This window comes from Uranotaenia lowii, chromosome 2, assembly GCF_029784155.1.
Source record: "Uranotaenia lowii strain MFRU-FL chromosome 2, ASM2978415v1, whole genome shotgun sequence".
Taxonomy (NCBI): Eukaryota; Metazoa; Arthropoda; class Insecta; order Diptera; family Culicidae; genus Uranotaenia; species Uranotaenia lowii.
In genome coordinates this window covers 326,600,063-326,623,211 of record NC_073692.1, presented here as the reverse complement: position 1 = coordinate 326,623,211, position 23,149 = coordinate 326,600,063, and the positions used below count along the sequence as shown (strand labels likewise).

The following is a 23,149-nucleotide window of genomic DNA, read 5'->3' as shown; positions in this document are numbered from 1 at the left end:
ATTTATAAATAAGCCTGACTTCATTTCCACAAGGTAGAAAAGCTGCCCACCGGTAAAATATGCAAAATACGGTGGTCAAATCGTGTGCAAAATATTCGGACTGCTTGTGGGGAGATATTTTGAAAAAATTGGAAACGGACAGCAAAAAGAATTGTTTAGCGGCCACTTGGCAAGTTTCTAACCCGAATTTTATCGTTGGCAAGTCTCGCCTGTATTTACCGAAGCTAAACAGGGAGAAAAAAAATTGAAAAAAATAATCTCTAGTACTAAAGGATGCTAACGATCTGTGGAAACTGCAAAAAACTCTGTCTTTCATAACGATTGACACGATGAATGGCTAAAAATACAAAAAGGCTGCCATTAAATGCGGCCGTTTCCTCTGAAAAGCACTTCAATATGTCCCAAAGTTTATACTCTGTTTAAGTTAGATCTGGAGTCGTTTTATTACGCAAAAACGGTGGTGGAGTGATAAAAAGTCAAATATGTTGTTTTTGTGCCGAAAAAGGATAATAGGCTAAATTCGTTATAACTTCGATCAAATTCAAAATTTTGAAGGTTACACTTCAGGAAACATCAAACGTACCGTAAACTGAGGGAGCATTGGTTCTCTTTTTTTAATTCATTTTTGAATGTTTTGGGAGGGGTTGCTTTTTTGTAATACATAAGAGTTTTAAAATACTAACTGAAGTAAGAAGTATTAAGCATGATCGTTGATAGCAGAATATACAATCGAAATTAGTGGCTATAACGAAATGTTTGTTACAAAACCAGATTTCATGTTTCGGGGTAACTTTGATCACTATTATATTAACGTATCATACAAACTTCAAAATTATTGGTTTGATGTCAATTACCACTGAAGGCTTAAACATCAATAACAGTAATTTTTTGTTTGAACTCAATTGAATTTTTCAACGTTTTCTTTCAAAAAACATATACATGTATACTTAAAAGATGAACAATGTTGCTGCACACATTTAAGGGCAAAAATTTGAACATTTCTCCTTATTTTTTGGCCTCAAAAACAAATTAAATTTCACCTTCATGCAATTCCCTAGGTCTTCCCACTGTTCCTATGTTCTTTTTTTTTTTCATTCAAACTTAACCATTTGATAGGGATTTTAGCCATTTGCTCTATAGGGGAGGAGCGGGCTATATGCGCCTATTAAGCAGAATGCGGATTTCATCAAATATTACATCGAATATGTGTACAAAAACTATATACACATGAGCACTAGACTGCCTCAAATGACCCGACTTTGGAAAAAGTTATACGCTGCAGGCTAAAATTGATCCTGGGCCTAGTACAAGATCTCATGCCAAATTTGGGCCAGATCGGACCACGGGAAGGGGTCGCTCAACGAGCCTGAAGTTTGTATGGGATTTTGAGACATTTTGTTCGAGAGGAACATGAAAAACCATTTTTTCGTCATTAACTTTTGTCTCCTTCGACCGATTTCTTTCATAAACGGGTTTTCTTAAAGCCTAAATTATGACAAACATTTCATCTGAAGATTTTATTTCAATTAAAGTTAAGATGAAAAAGTTATTAAGCTTAAAAAATTGGTTAACTTTTTTAAGGGTGATATTCATCAGTGTTCTAAGGAGGCGACTAAATGTCCGACCAGAACACTCAATGTGAAATGCATGCCGTTTCAAATAATGACCGATTTTAACCATTGTTGTTGTGCTCGATTGCAATTTATGATGTTTTTCAAATATTTGAGATTGGATGATATTCACTTGATAGTTCGGAAAGAAGTAAGGGGGGAAAAATGCTTGACAATTAAAAAAAAATGCATAACCACAGGGGCTTAGGAACATGACATGAATCGTCCGATTTGTGATGCCAATATTTAGAGTTGTATGGGAAATTCAAAAACTGTGAAATGTTATGCGCTGCAGGCTAAAATCGATTCTAGTCCTAGAACAAGATCTCATGCCGAATTTGGGCCAGATCTGACCACGGGAAGGGGTCGCTCAACGAGCTTGAAGTTTGTATGGGCTTTCGAGACATTTTGCTCGGAAGAAACATGAAAACCAGTTTTTCATCAATAACTTTAGTTCCCTTTGACCGATTTCTTTCAAAAACGGTTTTTTCTTATAGGATGATATTCATCACTGTCAATGAGTCGGGGCGGTGGAACATATTGACGCCTCATTAACAGTAATGAATACCATCATAAAAAGTAAGCCCATTTTTGAAGCCTAATAACTTTTTTATCTTAACTCTTATCGAAATGCAGTCTTCGGATGAAATATTTATCATAACTTAGGCTTTTAGAAAAATTGTTTTTGAAAGAAATCGGGCGACACACAGGGGAAAACGATGTAAAAAGGTGATCAAAATTGTTTACGCCAAAACGGAGCGTTTTAGACCCATAGCGTCTTCGGGACATTTTACCTACATTCAAAGCACTTTCAAATGAGCTTTTGATAAAAATGATTAAATCACCTAGCAGTGAGATAGAAAAATTATTTTTTGTATTTTTCATTTTAGAGCACTTATGTCTTTGGCAAGTTTTTAGATTGTAAAAAATGTAGCAATTTTGTTGAAGACGTCAACATCGTAAAAGCTAACCTAAAAAAGTTTAAAGGGTTCAAAATAACATGACTGGACGATTTGTGATGCCAATATTTAGAGTTGTATGGGAAATTCAAAAACTGTGAAATGTTATGCGCTGCAGGCTAAAATCGATTCTAGTCCTAGAACAAGATCTCATGCCGAATTTGGGCCAGATCTGACCACGGGAAGGGGTCGCTCAACGAGCTTGAAGTTTGTATGGGCTTTCGAGACATTTTGCTCGGAAGAAACATGAAAAACCAGTTTTTCATCAATAACTTTAGTTCCCTTTGACCGATTTCTTTCAAAAACGGTTTTTTCTTATAGGATGATATTCATCACTGTCAATGAGTCGGGGCGGTGGAACATATTGACGCCTCATTAACAGTAATGAATACCATCATAAAAAGTAAGCCCATTTTTGAAGCCTAATAACTTTTTTATCTTAACTCTTATCGAAATGCAGTCTTCGGATGAAATATTTATCATAACTTAGGCTTTTAGAAAAATTGTTTTTGAAAGAAATCGGGCGACACACAGGGGAAAACGATGTAAAAAGGTGATCAAAATTGTTTACGCCAAAACGGAGCGTTTTAGACCCATAGTGTCTTCGGGACATTTTACCTACATTCAAAGCACTTTCAAATGAGCTTTTGATAAAAATGATTAAATCACCTAGCAGTGAGATAGAAAAATTATTTTTTGTATTTTTCATTTTAGAGCACTTATGTCTTTGGCAAGTTTTTACATTGTAAAAAATGTAGCAATTTTGTTGAAGACGTCAACATCGTAAAAGCTAACCTAAAAAAGTTTAAAGGGTTCAAAATAAAAAAATATTTTTTTATCAAAATTTTCAGTATTTTAACGATATCTTTCCAGGCCGAGCTTATTCGAGCAAGATATGTTTGAAAGAGTTCTGAGTCACCTAAAATCGAACAGTTTTGTGGAACACACTTAATAAAAATATTTAGACTGAAACGAGTTAGATCGGAAAAACTAAGAAAAAATAGCTGTTTTCGAACACCTGTATCTTTCTAGTTCGGTTGAGTTCGGTTCATTTTTTGGTTGCATTTGAATCAGGCAGGTTTCAACGTTATAAAAACATGGAGTTTATAACGTTAAGTTGTTTATTTTGTAGCTTTATAAGTGATTAAAGTTAGCTATTTTCAAGGAATCTAGAGGACAAATTCCAAGTTTATTTGTACTGACAATTAGCAACCGTTTTTATTTTGGTGAAACTTTAGCCAAATCATTCTCTCGCTCGCGTATGACGTTTTTAAGCCTCCATTGACGAACCTTATCATCTACCTTTCCACATACAATACAATATACTTGATGAGTTTGTTTTTCGATTAGCTAGTTTTAAATGCAAAAAAAATTCCTATAGATTCCTTGAAAATAGCTAACATTAATCTATATATATAAAAATGAATGTTTGTCTGTCTGTCTGTTCCCTATAGACTCGGAAACTACTGAACCGATCATCGTCAAAATTGGCATCTGAGGGTTTTTGAGGCCGGGGATGGTTTCTGTAGTAGTCAAAACTCCATCCGACTTAAGGGAGGGGGAGCTTCCATACAAAATTTGTAGTTTTTCGGAACAAATTAAAGTCATGACATCCATTTTCTCGAGATTTTTTCTTCATTTGGGTAGTTTGTTTTTCGTCTCCAAGGTCGAGGCGTCGAGCCAACGTCGCAAAAGGATAGTAACCCAGGCATAGCATACTAATCAGTGGGAATATTTTGGCGCGTATTTCTCAACCAAGCATATTTTCAATGCAAGGGGTGCCGGGTGGTGGCGATATGAAGCCTTGATGTGATTTTTGTTGTACTTGATTCCTAGCTCATTTGTACAGCACATGGTTATAAATGACGCCTAGATGAGACCCAGATTGACATTTTGTCGATCGAATAAAACATATACATTTTTTTGGCCAAAATCTGAAATTGAAAAGTCATGGCATCCATTTTTAGAGTTTTTCTTCTATTTGAGGGGTTTGTTTTTCGTCTCTATGGTCAAGCAAACGTCGTCGCAAGTCTAAAGCATACTGTTCATTGATCGCTGGAAAAAATTAACAATCAGGCGCCTGTTTCTCAACCAAGTACCTATGTTTCTTATGCACGTGGGGGCGATATGCAACCTTGATGTGTTTTTTCTTGCTCAATTGCACGTGATAATAAATGACGCCTAGATGTGACACGGATTGGTATTTTATCAAACGAATCATAACCAATTGAAAGTTTCGCAAAAATACTTCCAGATTTAGTTCGTGTTAATGTAGGTAGCATCCGACTTTTCATTCAAGGAACATTAGAACATGTTCAAACGTTCAACTTTTTCTGTTAAAAAAAATTGAAAATTATTTTTTCTTCGAGAAATTGTTACTTCGGCCCAAAAACACAACTGACACGAATTTAAACTGGGAGCTTTTTATTTTAAATAATTTTGAACAAACCATCGTACTTTTTGATAACATACCAATTCAAGTACGTACTTAACATGAAAAGTGTTTTTGTGTTACATGGCTGCCTAAAAGAGACTTTTGATTCGCTTCGTTTTTGAAAAGCGAGACTTCAGAACTGATATTTAACTGGACGCAAAGTTTTTATGAGAAATTTTTAGTATACCCTTAAAGTGTTACAAACAATATTCCCTCCTGTCAACTTACACGGTGGGGCAAGGGCAAACGTCGAACTGTTAAGAAATTCATCTTCAAAATGATTCAATATGTTGGGAAGACCAGAAGGAGTATTCTGAATGTTGAAACTGAAGCGGATATTGAAAATTCTTAAATGTCTGTAAAAATGGAGTAAAACATAAATTAATACTGCAGGAATACTGCAAATATATCTGTGAAACTTGATAGAACAAAAAACAGGAATACGTATTAAATCCATTTTAAAGCCATTACTCTGACGCATCTGTAAATAAGCTTTGCATTGACACTTGCCCAAATATACGGACAAATGTAAACTTAAAAGTTTGTTTTTGTCATCATTTTTGAATATTTGACTTTCTGCAACTGATATTTTTTTGAATATTTATATTTTTTGTCGTAGTAAATTTATTTAAAAAAAAAATTTTTTTGCAGTGTATTTAATACATAACTAATTTAAAATATTTTTCATTACCATGATAAGTGCTGTTTTGGAAAACTGCAAGCTATAATTTCTCATGTCCACGAGTTTGAAATATGGCAAACATTTTTTTTAACATAATTTTGGCGCGAAAAGGATAGATATTCAAACTGCTTCGTAGGCGAGAATGGTGAAAAAGCTGTTTGAAAATGGTTATTAAAAATCCTTTTCATCGTTTTTTTTTTTAATTTCTATAGCTTATTTTTTTAACTCCAAAAAATACCCCAAATGCTCTCTAAAATCTAAATTTGAATAAATTTTTACAAATTACACTTATTTTCGGAAGGTGTAGCAAAGCACAACGGGTCAGCTAGTCATTTATAAAGCTACAAAATAAACAACTTAACATTGTAAACTATATGATTCTACAACGTTGAAACCTGCCTAACTCAAATGCAACCAAAAAATGAACCGAACTCAACCGAACTAGAAAGGTATAGGTGTTCGAAAACAGCTATTTTTTCTTAGTTTTAAAAAATAAAAATAAAAATAAAAAATATTTTTTTATTTTGAACCCTTCTAAATTTTTTGGGTTGGCTTCTACGATGTTGACGTCTTCAACAAAATTGCTACATTTTTTACAATCTAAAAACTTGCCAAAGACATAAGTGCTCTAAAATGAAAAATACAAAAAATAATTTTTCTATCTCACTGCTAGGTGATTTAATCATTTTTATCAAAAGCTCATTTGAAAGTGCTTTGAATGTAGGTAAAATGTCCCGAAGACACTATGGGTCTAAAACGCTCCGTTTTGGCGTAAACAATTTTGATCACCTTTTTACATCGTTTTCCCCTGTGTGCGACGGGAACCAAAGTTATTGATGAAAAACTGTTTTTTTTTATTGGCCACAAATCGTCCAGTCAAGTTTCTAAGCCCCTGTGGTTATGCATTTTTTTTTTAATTGTCAAGCATTTTTCCGCCCTTACTTCTTTCCGAACTGTCAAGTGAATATCATCCAATCTCAAATATTTGAAAAACATCATAAATTGCAATCGAGCACAACAACAATGGTTAAAATCGGTCATTATTTGAAACGGCATGCATTTCACATTGAGTGTTCTGGTCGGACATTTAGTCGCCTCCTTAGAACACTGATGAATATCACCCTTAAAAAAGTTAACCAATTTGTTAAGCTTAATAACTTTTTTATCTTAACTTTAATTGAAATAAAATCTTCAGATGAAATGTTTGTCATAATTTAGGCTTTAAGAAAACCCGTTTATGAAAGAAATCGGTCGAAGGAGACAAAAGTTATTGACGAAAAAATGGTTTTTCATGTTCCTCTCGAACAAAATGTCTCAAAATCCCATACAAACTTCAGGCTCGTTGAGCGACCCCTTCCCGTGGTCCGATCTGGCCCAAATTTGGCATGAGATCTTGTACTACGCCCAGGATCAATTTTAGCCTGCAGCGTATAACATTTCACAGGTTTTAAATTTCCCATACAAATTTGGGGCAGTCTAATGAGCACACTTCTGTTTTCTATGCATTGGAGTAATTTTTATGTTTAAATCACCTTCCGTTTCTGAGAAATCGATTTTATTATAACTGTTGTCAAAATTTCCAAGTCCCAAACCGTGCGGGCTAAATGCGCCTGTTTATGTTTTAGGCAAATTTTCTGTTTTTTGGCAATATTTCCATATAATTTCATAGGAAATGCTAGAAACTGATAACTTTCATACGACAAAGCTGAAGTTTCATAAAAATCTATGTCTTTTATTTAATTAAATTTAATTTAATTGAGGTTTTATAAATTTTATCAAATCTGTTTTGAGATCTTCGATTCTCTCTTAAGATGTCAATTAGAGCTTAGATTTGAAGTTTTTATAATAAAAATCATTTTACATCTATGGTTCATTTGAATAAGAAATGAAAACCACTCAACTTTTTGTTTTGAGCTTCTTTACGGATAATTTTTAAAAGTCACAATATTACATGAAAAGGTATCAAACCCTAGTATGAATTTTCAAATTTTTTTGAGTTGGTTGATTCTTAAATTCTTTCTTGTCTTATGTTCAAAGCATATCACCCTCAAAATGCATTGATTAGATATATTGCCTTGTCAGCCATTTCGTCAAACGACCGTAAGCGCGTTTAACTCGATAGGCCCATTTAGGAAACCTTTCCCATACAGGCTTTCTCATAGAAAAAGTCCGTATATTTTAATATACGAAAATGATCATAGGATGGCCTTAAAAACAACTTTTAAACTATACCTATGTAAAAGAAAAAAGTTAAACTTTCATAATAAAAAAACAACTCATTTGCTTCTCAATGCTATCATTTTATCAGGAGAGGTGTTTGTTTGTGAGCGTTCGAAAAAACATATTTTAAAACTTGAAAATTAGATTTTAAGTAATATAAAAAATCTCCAACTAAAAACCAAATTTAGCCTATTTGAAACTCAATTTAAAGGCTTTCAAACGTAGAAAACAGTTTTCAAATATTTTAACTTCAGACTTAGTTAATGATGATTATTTGCATTATTTTATGTTGATCAAAGTTACTCCGGTGATCAAAGTTCCCCCAGTTTACGGTAATCAAAAATAGCATGTCATGAACATGTCTTCATTTGACGCAATCTCAAAAAACCACATTACAGAAAAAAAAATGAAAATTTGCATATGTTTTTTTACATTACAAGGTAAATTCGCTGAGTTTTATCAATTTGCATCCATCCATTCAAAAATTATTTACAAAACAAAACGTTGCATTTTTTTTCAAATACACTCCTTATATGTTTAAAAAAAACTTTAAAATGAATAAGACAAATATATTAAGAATTTTTTTCAATGATGTCGGTCACGTGACAAAAAACACAAGTACATAACACCCGATGGGCTACACACTACCAAAAAAATCTGTAAAATTACATCACATATGATGTAAATAAAAAGAAGCATCATATATGACGGAATATTCAGTGCTAGTTGGAAATTACACGCCAGTAAAATTTTGCAACGTGTAAAATAAAAAATGATGTAAAATTTAGCAACGTGTAAAATAAAAATGATGTAAATTATAAAATCACTGAATGTTGGAAGAAAAACTTTCCAATTGGAATTTGTTTTGTTTTATTTATTGTTAATATGATTCAATACTGGAATTTTTACGTCTCTTAATAAAAAGAAAACTCATCTATAATTTATATGATTCATTTTATTAAGCGGCAAAATTTTTTTTTAATACACATTATATTTTATTTCTTTTATTTTTTCCGCGAAGTACCGGATCCAATGTTGAACACCGTGGATCCGCTTCCAGAACCGCATCCTTGCTTTTCGGATATCTCCGGGAACCATCAACACCGATTAACTTACTCGCGCGCGGGGAAAATACTTTGGCGCACGACTTGACTTCACAGTTTTTGGCACATTTGTCTGGTCTTGTTCTTTACAGTTTATAATTTTACATGACATTATCACGTTCAGTGTATTGTAATATTTCATGTCGTGTAATTTTGAGAAATTTCCAATTCAGTGTTGTTGAGAATTTCGTGTGACCAAAAAACAATTGTAAAATTACATCACATATGATGTAACGAAAAAGAAGTATCACATATGATGGAATTTTCAGTGCGAGTTGAATATTACACGTCTGTAATCTTCAACAGACGTGTAAAATTTGAAAGACATGTAAAATATTAAGACGTGTAATATTTAATTCGCACTGAAAATTCCGTCGTATGTGATGCTTCTTTTTATTTACATCATATGTGATGTAAATTTGCATCAAATAATCGCGTTCCGTGTCAAGTAATATTTGTGTCATTAGAATTCAGTGCTGTTAAGGATTCAACCGTTTTTATTTTGTAAATTTACATAAATAAATCGCGTTCCATGTCATGTAATAATAAAGGTTTTCAATTTCAGTGTCGTTAAGGATTCAGATTTTTTTTCTGTGTAGGGTATATATTTTGTTACTAGTTAGGGTTGATGTTCGTCAAATATTCAACAGAAACGTTTACCACGTGCGTTTCACAGCACTCGTAGTAGAAAGTTTCTAGCTAGAAACGAATTCCGATTGCTTTTCTTGAGTGATTTTCGGAACATTGGAAAAGAGATTATTTTTTTTACATAGTTTAAGTTTTATATTTGCTATTTGTATGTTGCTTCAAACGATATAAGATACTGAATAAAGATAAAAAAAATGTAAAAGAAAAACTTAGAGACAATATATGGGATCGAATGCAGTGAAGGATAAAGAATATTTCTCACTGGTAAATACACGGCGCATTTTTGCTGCACAATTTTTTTTTGGTTTTTCATAATGTGCATAATTTAATTGCTTATTTTCAATTGATTGATTTATTTTTAAAGATAATTTACATCTCGAGAGAATAAAGGTTGTTTTGAATGAAAAAAATATCAAATCCTGAATCTGAAAAACCTAAGGCTATCTGGATAGTTTTTCTTGTCTGTGACTCTTGTGTCAACACAGACTAACGGAAATAACACAATCGTCAACGAATTCGTTCGCCTGAAAGGATGCGGCAGTTCTTCCTTTGCTCGTATCGTTTCCTAGCGCGAAAAGTTGAAGTGCTTCCTTTAGTAACATGATCCTTGTTTATGACGTTATGGTTTCCTTCCGGCGGGAGCTGGTAAGCAACATGTATTATGGTGTTTCATGATTATCCGTTCAGCTTCCGTTTGTATGTGTGGTGTGTGTATTTTATACGGGGTTTTCTTTTGATAAACAGTCGAAATCGGAATAAGATGAAAAATTGCCTAATGCATTCATATCGTTTGATTTAATCAGACAAAATAAATTTCATTATAAAAAGTACCTACACAAAATTTGCACCCTCAATAATGCGAAGAATATTTGAACATTATTTGAACTTCCTTACTCGCACACGCATGATAGTTTCACATGATTTGATTGAGCCGCTGGGTCTATATGACTTCACAAAACAAGGATATCGCAAAACAGTTGATGGGCTCAATGCTTCCGAGGTGGAAGTGACTATTTTGAACTGAAGTGCTTATAAAGTGTTCAAGTACCTGATTTAAATTTCTTTCACTTTGCAGCCAATTTAAACCCTAGAGAGGATGAGAACAGGCTTCAATCTGCAACCGGAAGATGCAGTAATGCAGCGAATCCCTGCTCCCCGATTTCTGTTTGCTGAGGCAGTAAGTAGTTTTCAGTCGTATTTACCCATTACATGATTCAATAATAGTAACAATCATTGTCAGGTTCGAATCAACACTTCGTATTACCATTATCCGGCGGAAATATGGGATCAAATTCCGGACAAGGACATCATCATCAAGCTGACCATTATGATACCGATAGTGCTGTTCGGCATTCTCGGAAACACGGCCCTGCTGGAAATAATCCTTTCGAATCGAGCATTGCGAACGCCAACCCATCTGTTGATTGCCAATTTGGCGCTTATCGATTTGGTCAATTTGGTTTTCTGTCCGCCCATCTTCCTACTTCACGATGTCCACCAGAGCTACGTTTTGGGCCCGATAGGCTGCAAGCTGGAAGGATTCATTGAGGGTGAGTTGCCTTACAAGGAGTGGTACAATTTATTTTGGTACCACTCCCTTTGACTTTATTATTTTATGGTGCACATGGTGTTGGGCTCTTAAAGTGTTTTTTTTTTATCCACATGCTCATCGTGATACCTGCAGCCAGCATAGAAGTGCAAGATGAAGAAATGATTTTTTGTGTAAAACTGCTAATAACACAATTTCAACATCAGTTACCTAATTGTCAGATTTCCAACGCTTTATTTAATTTTCCCAGAACAAAAATTTAAAACATCTAAATTGCCATCAAGTGAATTTTATCAATTTTGTCAAGAATCTTTGCAACCCGTTTTGGAAGTGTCGTTGTAGTTAAGTTTTCTTGATTTTTAGGTTTAAATATTATCAAATTCTGGGATTTAATAAATTTAAAAGAAAATTTGAATCTGGTGAAAGCTAGTGGAACATTGAGTCAAAAATTAAGCCAAAGAATTTAATTCTCGCAAAATAACTAATTAATATGAAATTCTAGAAAATCTGAAGAAAACAATCATGAACTATCATATATTTGATATAAAACGCATATCTTTTTCTTAAAATTATTTCGTTCTTGTTAAACCTCTAGTGCAGTGTGCAGTGGTCGGCAAACTCTTAAGTCGGAAGAGCCAGGAACTTCAAATTTACAAAAAATTCATAGTTTGAAAGAGCTACATTAAAGATTCAATGTTTTTGTTTTTAATGAAAAATATATATGAATAAAACCATTAGAATTATTTTAAGAATATTTCTTTCGAATCTGTTTTTTGTTACCGTTAAGTATATGAATTCTCTTTTGGATTTTCATAGTTTGATTTTATTACAATTTTAATGTGTTGGCAAATATCGAATAAATAAAATTAAAAATCCGTATCAGGCTTAAATGAACACTTTGCAAGATGTTAAGGTGAATGATTTGAATATATTAACATAAGCATAATATTTATTATTTCTTCGTCAAAAAAAACTTACAAAATAAATTTGTGTGCTTTTGGTAAATATTTGCTGCAGGCATCACACTTGAAATTTTAGGTGTGTTCAAGGACTCAAAGGTTACAATAAAAATTGCTTCGAAGTGCAAAGGTCAATTTAGTTATTGATTACAAGTATTAAGCATGTGATTAAGTTTTTAATTAGATTTTCAGAATTTAAATTATCATCCATTCTCAATTTTGATTCGAGTTTGAAAAGCTGTCAAACTTAAATTTGTAATTCTCAATTTTTAGTTGTGGTCTTTTTTCTATGAGGTACCTATCTAAAAACTTTTTTCTCGTTATTTATTGGCTTTCTAGTTTTTTTTTGTACGTATCCAGGCCGTCAGGTAAATCCCAGCATTGGCAAGAGCAAAAAAGAAAAATAAACACACGAAAAATAATTCTTACGAAGGCACATCAGCGGCGTACAAATCTTATCTCACAGTTCCAAAAACTGCATGCAAATTAATTTCGCTAAAACAAGCTGAAAATTTGGAATTCAGTTAAAATTGTAAATAATCCGGGAAAAACGAGCCTTTTTCCATAGATAAACTTTTTCTTCAATATTCGGACCGAACCGGTCATTTTTTGATATTTTTTCTTTTAAGATCCGGTTTAAGCCCGGTTGAAATTACCCAGTCTGGAATGCTAATGAGGTATTTACATTCAAATACATTAAAATTGTCGTTTTCAATTCAAATAAATAGGATAGGTTTTAGGTAGTTTTTCCAATACTTTTGTGTTGTTACGCGTTAAAGTTGTAAATATTGTTGTTAATTTTTTACGGCAAATCATTCCAAGCTTTTTTATGACACGAATTTTATCACATTCCCGACGTTTCGTAATAAAATTCATGTAATAAAAATGCTTGGACTGATGACTTGGACTGTAACAATTAACATCAATAAAAATACAGTCGATCCCTTGAGTAACACGTTGTAAATATTCTTCGAAATTTTTTATTGTTCGAAATACGATTTTGGAAATTTCAACTGATCGGTATTCGTAGAGGGCTAAAAGTGATTGCGAGTGCTTAAAATATAAAATTTTATGAGGGTTACATTGTTTAATAACAAAATAGAGGCTATCTAAGAACTACTTTTTTTTGAAAATGATATAATTTGATTTTCATGTTAAAACTGCATCAAATAGTTATTTTTACATTTTCTTTTTACAAAGATTCTGTTTATAGCTAAGAAAAAGCTAAAAAACAATGAATAACAGAGAAGGGTCAATTTACCAAAAAATCTAATTTTTGGAGCCTCAGAAAACATAGTTTCATATAGTTTTTCGTTCTAAAACAAAAAATATATACATGAACTAGCTGACCCGGTGTGCTTTGCTACACTTTCCTAAAATAAATGAAATTTGTTAATGTAATTGAAATCCACTTTTATTTTCAAGGCAGCATTTCAAACAAAATTTCTCCATAATCTAGAAGCAAACTCGTTTGAAAAAGAGATGCAACTGGAGTTTCGGATTTCAGTACAAAGGTGAAAGGTTTTTCAAGATCTGAATCTTTTACTCTGTTTTAATAAGCTTCAGAGAATTAATAATGATGACAAAATTTATGATTTAATGATATCGATTTCTAGCCCTTTCCCTCTTCCAATGTAAAAAGTGCTCAAGCACTTCTATACAATATTTTTTATTAGGTATATAATTGAGGTAACATTTCGCTTTATTTGTCTGATATGTTTTGATATTATGCCAAATATAATTTGAATAAAAACTTGTCTTCTTCTTTCCGAATCAACTCATCCCAAATTATTTGTACGCAGACAACCTCTCTTCCTTTTACTTGATAAATTCTCGATTTATGCCAACAAATTTCTATGAAAGCCCTGATTGGTTTGATAAGTTTTCAAGCTATACAACGCTATTTATATGGAATTCCCTTTGTCCCTCCCTTCATCACACTGCAATGCAGACAGGTTTGTAACAATTATAAAAACGTATCTCGTTCCTAAATTTCTTCCCATGTTAAAATCAAGTTGATAAATTTTTTTTCGCCATATGCTTAACATGTATACATGACACATTACAACTTGAAGTGATGCCAAACAGCATCTGGCGACCTTTTATACTGCGAATTGCTATATTTTTAATTCTGCAAATTAAATTTATGTGGATAAGCTATAACCCAATGATTGAAGGAAATTAATTGATTTAAAAAAAATACGTTTAAATTTTTTTAATCGACTGAATCACAGCAATTTTCTCTCTTTTGTGCTGAGGGTCCTTTTCAAGATTAAATCTAACTGACCTTATTTGTTCATAAACAATCGATTGATTAGTAGATTAAAAAAAATGAATGGATCGAAAACAAAAATCTATTTATGCTTCGACGGTGGTATGCATATTTTCAAAAAAATTTTATGTAAAGATCACACAAAACCGTAAAATGATGATTTTTGCGCCGAGGAGGCTAGTAACATCAAAGTTTCTTTTACTTCTATTTCTTAATTTCTTAATCTCAATCTTAATCTTAATCTTAATTTCAATCCAGATACCCCGGAGCAAGTGCAAACGGATTGTACCATAGGTCAACTTTTATAAAGCTTAGAAAAAAGTGTAAATCTTGAAAACAAATCAATTTTCGTTTGTTGCATAACTAAATCAGGGGTGAAATTATGAATCCTATTCGATTCGAGTTACCAGTTTCGAGTTGAACTCAAATCGACTTAGAATCAGTTTTACGAATCTCGTCCGAGTTCTAAATTTCAACGTACTAGATTTCGAGTAAATCGGGTAGTAGATCATCGCAAAACGTTCCATTCGAATCGAGATCGGTAATGCCAAAGTTGGTCGAATCGAACGAAACTCGATTGTTTCGAGTTCCATAATCCCGCCCCAGTTCTCAACAAACTCCTGTTGAAAGTAAAATATGCAAAAAATGATGACAAAAAGGTATTTCTAAGTTAACATTTGTCCCGTTTATTGAGGCAAGTGGAAACACAATGCTTTTTGTGAACTTATTCATAAATGCAAAACATAGTGTAAGGCATTGAAATGAATTTAATACGTGTTCCATTTTCACTGAATGCTGGATTAATCAAAAGACATATAATATTTTTTTAATAGTCCCTTCAGATTCAACACACAGGATACCCCTTTCTGACCTTTCTCACATAATGCAAATCATTTTGGAGAGAAAATTCTTCAAAGTTAGATGTTTCATGGCTAAAAGTCACGTTTGAACTTGTTCTATCGTGTGAAATGACAGGAGAAATATTATTTTCCACTCTTTTCGGTCATATTTAAAATTTATCAAAAAAGTTCTGCTTCCATTGGAATACCAATCACAAAAATTACTTTTCAACTAAAATCTCTTCTATATAGCCAAAATATGTGAACCTAAAACACACTTTCCATGTTAAGTACGCATTTGAGTTGTGTGTAAACTACAGTGTTTATGAATGATTTAAAATAAAAAGTTGAGTTTGTTTAGACAGTTTGTTTATTTGGGTCCAATAATTTATAGATCAAAAAAAGATTTTTACATTTTTTGTAAATGTTGAACGTTTAAAATTCTTCCGGAAAATGCATATCCTCATTTTTTGTTATGAAAAAGTGGTTTATTTTTATTTCAAAGTAGTCGATGATTCCTTTGAATTCAGCCACAGTATTTGAAAGACCCGTGGGTTTTTTAAATACTGTGGCTGAATTCAAAGGAATCATTGACTACTTTGAAATCATAGTTTCATTCAGCTAAGAGGTTCTTCAAACCTTCTCTTTGATTATAATTGCTTGCAAAAAATAAAAAAGTTTTCGGCATTCCGCCTGTAAATTCATAAATCCTCTATTTTAAAGGACAGGCTCTCTTGTTCAGTTGACGTGTCTGTTCATTTTCATCGGATTGTATTATTGTTCTTTAAATTTAAAAGGCGCTCCATACATCTTCAGTGAGGTACATATTCAAAAAATGTTTTTGATCTATTTCTGTTGAAAACGTCTTATTTTTATTTTGTAATCGACATGAATCAAAACTAATCTTCTAGGCGTGATTTTTTTTTTGTTTCGATTATAGTCGTTTTACCATCTTTATGGCATTCGCGACTTTATCAACGTTACAGTTGGCGGATCGTTATTGAGAAACTATCCGGTACAACTGTGTTCGATGTTTACTCTTGGGCTCGAACTCGCGGACATCGGCTCAGGAGACAACAGACTTGCCAACTGAGCTATATCACAAGCCCTTCTAGGCGTGATGGATTATACAATTGTATATCTACAATTATAAATCTTCCCATTTTCTTTGTTTTCTCAAACGTCCGCAAGGAGTCATTATTTCATATTCATCAGTATTGAATTCATATTTTAAAGACAACAAAAGCTGTTTTAATTAACACGCAATCAAAATAGTTTAAATTTTTAAAATCGTGTATATGGTTTCGATTTGATCGGCAAAATATCAATCTAGGTCACATCTATGTAGGCGTCGTTCATTACCATTTGCTGTACAAATGCTAGAAATCAAGAAGAAAAAAACACATCTAGGCTTCCTGTCGCCACCACCAGTATGCTTGGTCGAGAAATAGCCATGGTTACTATATCCTCTCACGACGTTGGCTCGCGACGCTTCGACCTTGGAGACGAAAAACAAACAGCCCAAAGGAAAAAAAAATCTTGGAAAAATGGAAGCCATGACTTTTATTTTAATCAAAAAACTACAAATTTAATTATTACGAACGATTGATGTGACTTTCTGTAATTTTTATTCGATATAAACCGATTCGCATGCCTACAGAATATTCTAAAAATAATTTCAATTGAAACGTTTGGGTCATTTCGGAGGAGTAGTACTACTAACACCGTTACAAGAGAATTTTATATCTATATATATAAAAATGAATGTTTGTCTGTCTGTCTGTTCCCTATAGACTCGGAAACTACTGAACCGATCATCGTCAAAACTGGCATCTGAGGGTTTTTGAGGCCGGGGATGGTTTCTGTAATAGTCAAAACTCCATCCGACTTAGGGAAGGGGAGGCTTCCATACAAAATTTGTAGTTTTTCGAAACAAATTAAAGTCATGACATCCATTTTCTTGAGATTTTTTTTTCCTTTGGGCGGTTTGTTTTTCGTCTCTATGGTCGAGGCGTCGAGCCAACGTCGCAAAAGGATAGCAACCCAGGCATAGCATACTGATCAGTAGGAATATTTTGGCGCGTATTTCTCAACCAAGCATATTTTCAAAGCAAGAGGTGACGATATGAAGCCTTGATGAGATTTTTTTTCTACTTGATTCCTAGCTCATTTGTACAGCACATGGTTATGAATGACGTCTAGATGTGACCCAGATTGACATGTTGCCGATCGAATGAAACAAATATTTTTTTTTTGCCAAAATCTGAAATTCTGAGACTTTAGAACTGATATTCAACTGGAAGAAAAATTTTTATTAGAAATTTTAAGTATTCCCTTAAAGTGTCAAAAACAATATTCGCTCCTGTCAACTTACACGGTGGGGCAAGGGCCAACGTCGAATTGTTAAGAAATTCATCTTCAAAATGATTCAATATGTTGGAAAGACCAGAAGGGGTATTCCGAATGTTAAAACTGAAGCGGATATTTAAAATTCTTAAATGTCTTTGTAAATGAAGGTCATTTGCTTTGAACAGCATTCGTTAAAAATGGAGTAACAAACATAAATTTATACTGCAGGAATACTGCAGATATATCAATGAAAATTGGTAAAACAAACAAACAGAAATACGTATTAAATCCATTTTAAACCTATTACTCTGACGCATCTGAAAATAAGCTTTGCATTTACACCTGCCCCAATATACGGGACAAATGTTAACTTAGAAATTTGTTTTTGCCAACATTTTTGAATATTTCACTTTCAAAGAGGAAATAAAAAACGCTGAGAATTTATTTAGTGATGCAACTGATATTTTTTTAAAATATTTATATTTTTAGCATTAATAAATTTGACCAATAAAAAAAATTTGCACTGTATAAAATCGATAACTTTCATACCATGATAAGTGCTGTTTGGGAAAACTTCATGCTTTAATGTCTCATGTACACGAGTTTGGCATATGGTGAAACATTTTTTTAAAATAATTTTGGCTCAAAAAAAATTGGTATTCAAATTGCTTCGAAGGGCGAGGATTGTGAAAAAAGCTGTTTGAAAATGGTTATTGAAAATCCATGTCATCGTTGTTTTTTTATAATATACCATCCTAAGCTTATCAGGAGCTGGAAGTGCTAATTAGTGCATATTAGGAATAAATATACTCAAAAAACTGCCCCGATTCACGTTATTGATCGGTTTTCAAAATTCTATCTCCATAAAGTACAATGTGCAATATATTCCAATATGCGAATCTTTTTCTTTCAATTAGAAATTTATGTAAACTCGAGCCGGGTAAATCAGCCTACCTTCTTCGAGCAGTGGGGGACAAAATTGGAAAAGATGGGGGAGCTCCCATGTAAGTTAATATAAAGAGCTTTTCAATGAAGGGACCATATTTTAAAAGAGGATTTTTTGCGTACGGATATTTGGCATAACTCAAAAATAGATGTGACAAATGTTTTTATGGAAGTTCGTAACTTCCCACTTTGGGAAAAAAGGTGGAAAATCCATAAATTTTTACATTATTTAAGTCATTATAAAGCTTTGAAAACATAGAACAAATTTCAGATCTTGAAAAAACAAGTTTAGAGATCAAGTTCCAGTAAAAAATATATACCATCTTTGAATTGCAATTCGGAACTCAAGCTGCAGCTCTCATTTCAAAGTTGTTGGTTTTGAACTATGATGAGGTTTGATTTAAATAAATGCTTACAAAAATCAAAATTTGAATAAACTTTTACAAATTACATTTATTTTTGGAAGGAGTAGCAAAGCACACCGGGTCAGCTAGTAATAGATATAAAACCTTAAATGTCACAATGATGCTTGATTGGCTTTTTGAAAATGAAAAAAAAGCTTGATGGGACATCAAATTGACACTATCTTAAAAATTATTGGTTTCATCAGTTATTTAATATCTCAAGTTGAGATTCTCAACAAAAAAAAAATTCAGTTTTATGCAAAATTTAGTGGAAACGTATGAAAACTTAAAGTTTTTTTTTTATTAATATGTGATGTCATAAAAGCGATCACGTATGAAAACACCACTGTAATTGCAAATATTTTTGGTTCAAACTATTTCTGACATTTCTTTTCTGGCAATAGAGCTGTTATAAGACATAAGGATGCTGCATACATTGAGGGGTAAAAAACTACAAAAAATCTTCTAGCTGAAATTATAAAAATACCTATATGTAAATATGTGTGGATGAAATTTAACACAATCATTTTCCATGTCGAAAAATATTTCTACACCAACAGACGAAAAAGGACCAGCGATTAGAAACTTGGAACATGGAACTGCCGATCTCTAAATTTTATGGGCAGTACTCACGCGCTCTCCAACGAATTGAAGAGCCGCAAATTCGACATCGTAGCGCTACAGGAGGTACGCTGGAAGGGCTCCACGGTACGAACTTTCCGAGGTGGTCATGCCATCTTTCAGAGCTGCGACAACACACACGATCTTGGAATAGCTTTTACAGTGATCTACATCTACCCACGAATGTGCAAGTTGAGAATCAAGGGCCGATTCTTCAATATCAGCTCCATCAACGTGCAAAGCCCTCACATCCGACCAGTGACGACATACAGTACGAATTCTACGCACAGCTGGAACGTGAATACGACCGATACCCAAAACATGATATCAAGATCGTCATCGGGGATTTTAACGCTCAGGTCGGCCAGGATGAGGAAATCAACCCGACAATTGGAAGGTTTAGCGCGCACTAGCTGACCAACGAAAACGGCCTAAGACTCATAGATTTCGCCGCTTCCAAACGGATGGCCGTACGTAGTTCCTTTTTACAGCACCGCCTTCCACACAAGTACACCTGGAGATCACCGTACCAAACGCAATCATATATCGACAACGTTTCGATAGACAGCCGACACTTCTCAGACATCATCGACGTCAGAGCCGGTCGAGGCGCCAACATCGAGTCAAACCACTATGCGCCCAAAACTCTTCGTAGTAACTAACAAATGAAACTGACGCCCGCCTCGGTAAATATCCCATGAATGAAGCAACATGAGGTCGCGGCAGACTACGCGCCATCGCTCGAAGCAGCGCTGCCGACAGAGGGCAAGCTTGACGAAGCTCATCTCAAGGACTGTTGGGATACCATCAAGACAGCCACCACCAGCGTTGACTTAGTCATCTTGACGGACAATCGTGAAATGATTAAAAGGTGGAAGCAGCACTTCGATGAACATCTGAAGTCTTTCGCCAGCTGAATATAAACAAGTCGGCTGGGATGGATGGTATCGCAGCTGAACTTATCAAAATGGGCCAACAACATAACAGATTTATGGGAAGTCATCAGGCCGGCTTCATGGAAGGACGGCTAACGACGGACCAGATTAAGCCATTAAGCCAAACCTCAAAAAATGCCGTGAATATCCCTATATACCATCGATTCATCGACTTCAAAGTCGCATACTCCTGCAAGATGTTCAACTTGACGCTAGAAGGTATTATTCAACGAGCAGAGGGCGAAATGCGGGGCACAGTTTTCAACAGATCCAGTTAACTTATCTGATTTGCCGACGACTTTGATATTGTCGGCAGATCATCTGCCGTAGTGGAGGAGATCTACCGCAAAATGAAACGCGAAGCAGGGAGGATTGAGTTGATGATTAATACGTCCAAGGCGAAGTACATGCTGGCCTGCGGATCCGAGACCTACCGAACCCGTTTGTCCAGTATTAAGAAATTCACGATCGACCACGGGTTGGAGATAATCGAAGACTTTGTCTATCTCGACTCACTGGTGACCGCAGACAATGACACCAGCCGTGAGATCCGGCGGCGAATTCGCTCGAAATCTAATCTGTACATGTGGCTCATTAGAGCGGTTGTTCTCTACGGGCATGAGGCTAGGATATTGGTCGAGGAGGACCTGCGTACACTTGGAGTATTCGAGCGACGAGTTTTAAGAACCATCATTGGCGACGTGCAGGAGAACGGAGTGTGGCGAAGGTTGGATGGATATGCTGGGCAACTGTCCTGCTAAACAGGTGCTCGCTATGAGTCCGGTAGGAACGAGACGATCAGAGGCGCAACAAGCAAGATGGTTAGACCAAGTGGAGCGTGATGTAGCGAATGTGGGATGTCCTAGAAATTGGAGAAAACCTCGTTTTGAACTCATAGATAAACATTTTTTGAAACACAATTTGTTATTTTTATGTTTGATTTTACAAATAAAATAAATAAATCCGGGCAAAATCCGGGCTTTTTTTCAACGAAATCCGGGCAACCGGGCCGGACGAGACTTTTCCCAAATGTTGTTTTTAAAACTCGGCAAACCCGGATAATACCTTGAAATCTGGCAAATTTCGTTTAGATATTGTTAACTAATAGATTTTTACATTCCACCCAACAGGAGGTCTCTTGATAACGTCCATCTTCGCCCTTTGCATCGTCAGCTACGACCGATTGGCGGCCATCGTTTTGCCATCCTCGGCTCGATTTACCAAAAAATATGCTATTATAGCTAGCATTGTATCTTGGACCATGGGGTTCACGGCCGCCCTCCCACTAGCTCTGTTCCGGAACTATCGGGAGCGTAATTGGCAGAACTTCCAAGAAACCTTCTGTGCCGAGGACCGGGAATTTATGCCCCATTACTGGGACTACATCGTGGTTCTGCTTGTTTGGTTTCCGCTGGGCATGATGGTGGTCACCTACAGTGCCATCTTGTGCAAACTGGACCATTACGAGCGCAAGGCTATGAACCGAGAACACCCGATGGTTGTACGCTACAAGAGCCGTGTTGCCAAGACTCTGTTTTTCGTTTTGATGACGTTTGTGGTTGTAAGAATTCCTTTCACGGTCATGATTATGCTGTACTACAACCACGTAGACGATGCCAATCGTTTTGAGGTTAGTTTTATAGATGAACGTTTAATAGTTGAGAGCATTTTAAAGGTTTTTCTTCTTTTAACAGGTATCAGAAGGATTTGTTCTGATCTGGTGGATTGCCAAAGTTGCTTTTATGTTCCTTTATTCGACTTTGAACCCTGTAACCTATGGATTGACAAACAGAACCTTCCGCAAGGCCTTCAAAACATCTCGAGTATTAGGGTTCATTTGGAGATGCAGTAAAGTTCCAGAGGTGAAAATAAAGTTTTGTGTGTTTTGTTGATGACAAATGACAACATTTTTTATCTATTTTATTCTAGGAATCGGATAAGATGCAATATAACGGAACATTTAAAACCTGGAAATTCTTATTCCCACGTGATCCTTGTGGAAATGATAAACTAAATAATCAGTTGTTCACGGAGAGACCACTTAATAACAGAAATAGGTCAAGAGTTATTTATTACAAAATATCTACTATATAACTTAAACCAGATGTAATTGGCTTTCAGGTATTTCCCTAGTTGGTTAAATCCAACTATTCGATTACCAGGTAAACGACTTGAAACCGGCAACAAAGAAGATAACTTTCCGAATACCAACAATGGAACGAAATCGTCCGGAGCCGGTAATACGAAGTAATGTCACCGCCCACGAGCCGGAGACTTTGTTTTTATTCCCCATCAAATGATCTGCCAAACGATATCAGGTATAAATTATAAGGATATATATAAAAAGATTTAGTTTTACGGAACAATAAAGTGATACTGCTTGTTATTTTTATCAGACGTAATTAATTGCACCCGTAAGCAATGAACGGTTTCGATCCGAAAGCCCCAATCGACAGCGAAACGTCAGCTTATTACGCCACTATTTGGTTCGCAAATGAAAGGGGTAAACTGTTATCTATGAGATCTTAGGGTTGCTATTTTGACTTTAAAAGTCTTATCGACAAGAAGAACATTTGTGCTTACTCTCTGGAGCCACTTTTGAAATTTTGTTAATTGCTAG

General features: G+C 34.5%; 1 protein-coding gene across 1 annotated transcript in view; it reads left to right on the top strand.

The window, feature by feature from the left end:
- The window catches only part of LOC129749227 (neuropeptide Y receptor type 2-like), a 28,040-nt gene extending 5,187 nt beyond the window's left edge, over positions 1-22,853 (top strand). Inside the window, exons 2-7 of the mRNA XM_055744166.1 lie at positions 10,732-10,833; positions 10,897-11,206; positions 21,660-22,159; positions 22,224-22,391; positions 22,459-22,586; positions 22,651-22,853. Coding sequence (XP_055600141.1) covers positions 10,753-10,833; positions 10,897-11,206; positions 21,660-22,159; positions 22,224-22,391; positions 22,459-22,586; positions 22,651-22,780 — 1,317 coding nt within the window. The 5' untranslated portion in view covers positions 10,732-10,752 and the 3' untranslated portion in view covers positions 22,781-22,853. The remainder of the gene's footprint in view (positions 1-10,731; positions 10,834-10,896; positions 11,207-21,659; positions 22,160-22,223; positions 22,392-22,458; positions 22,587-22,650) is intronic.
- The last annotated feature ends 296 nt before the right edge of the window (positions 22,854-23,149 follow it).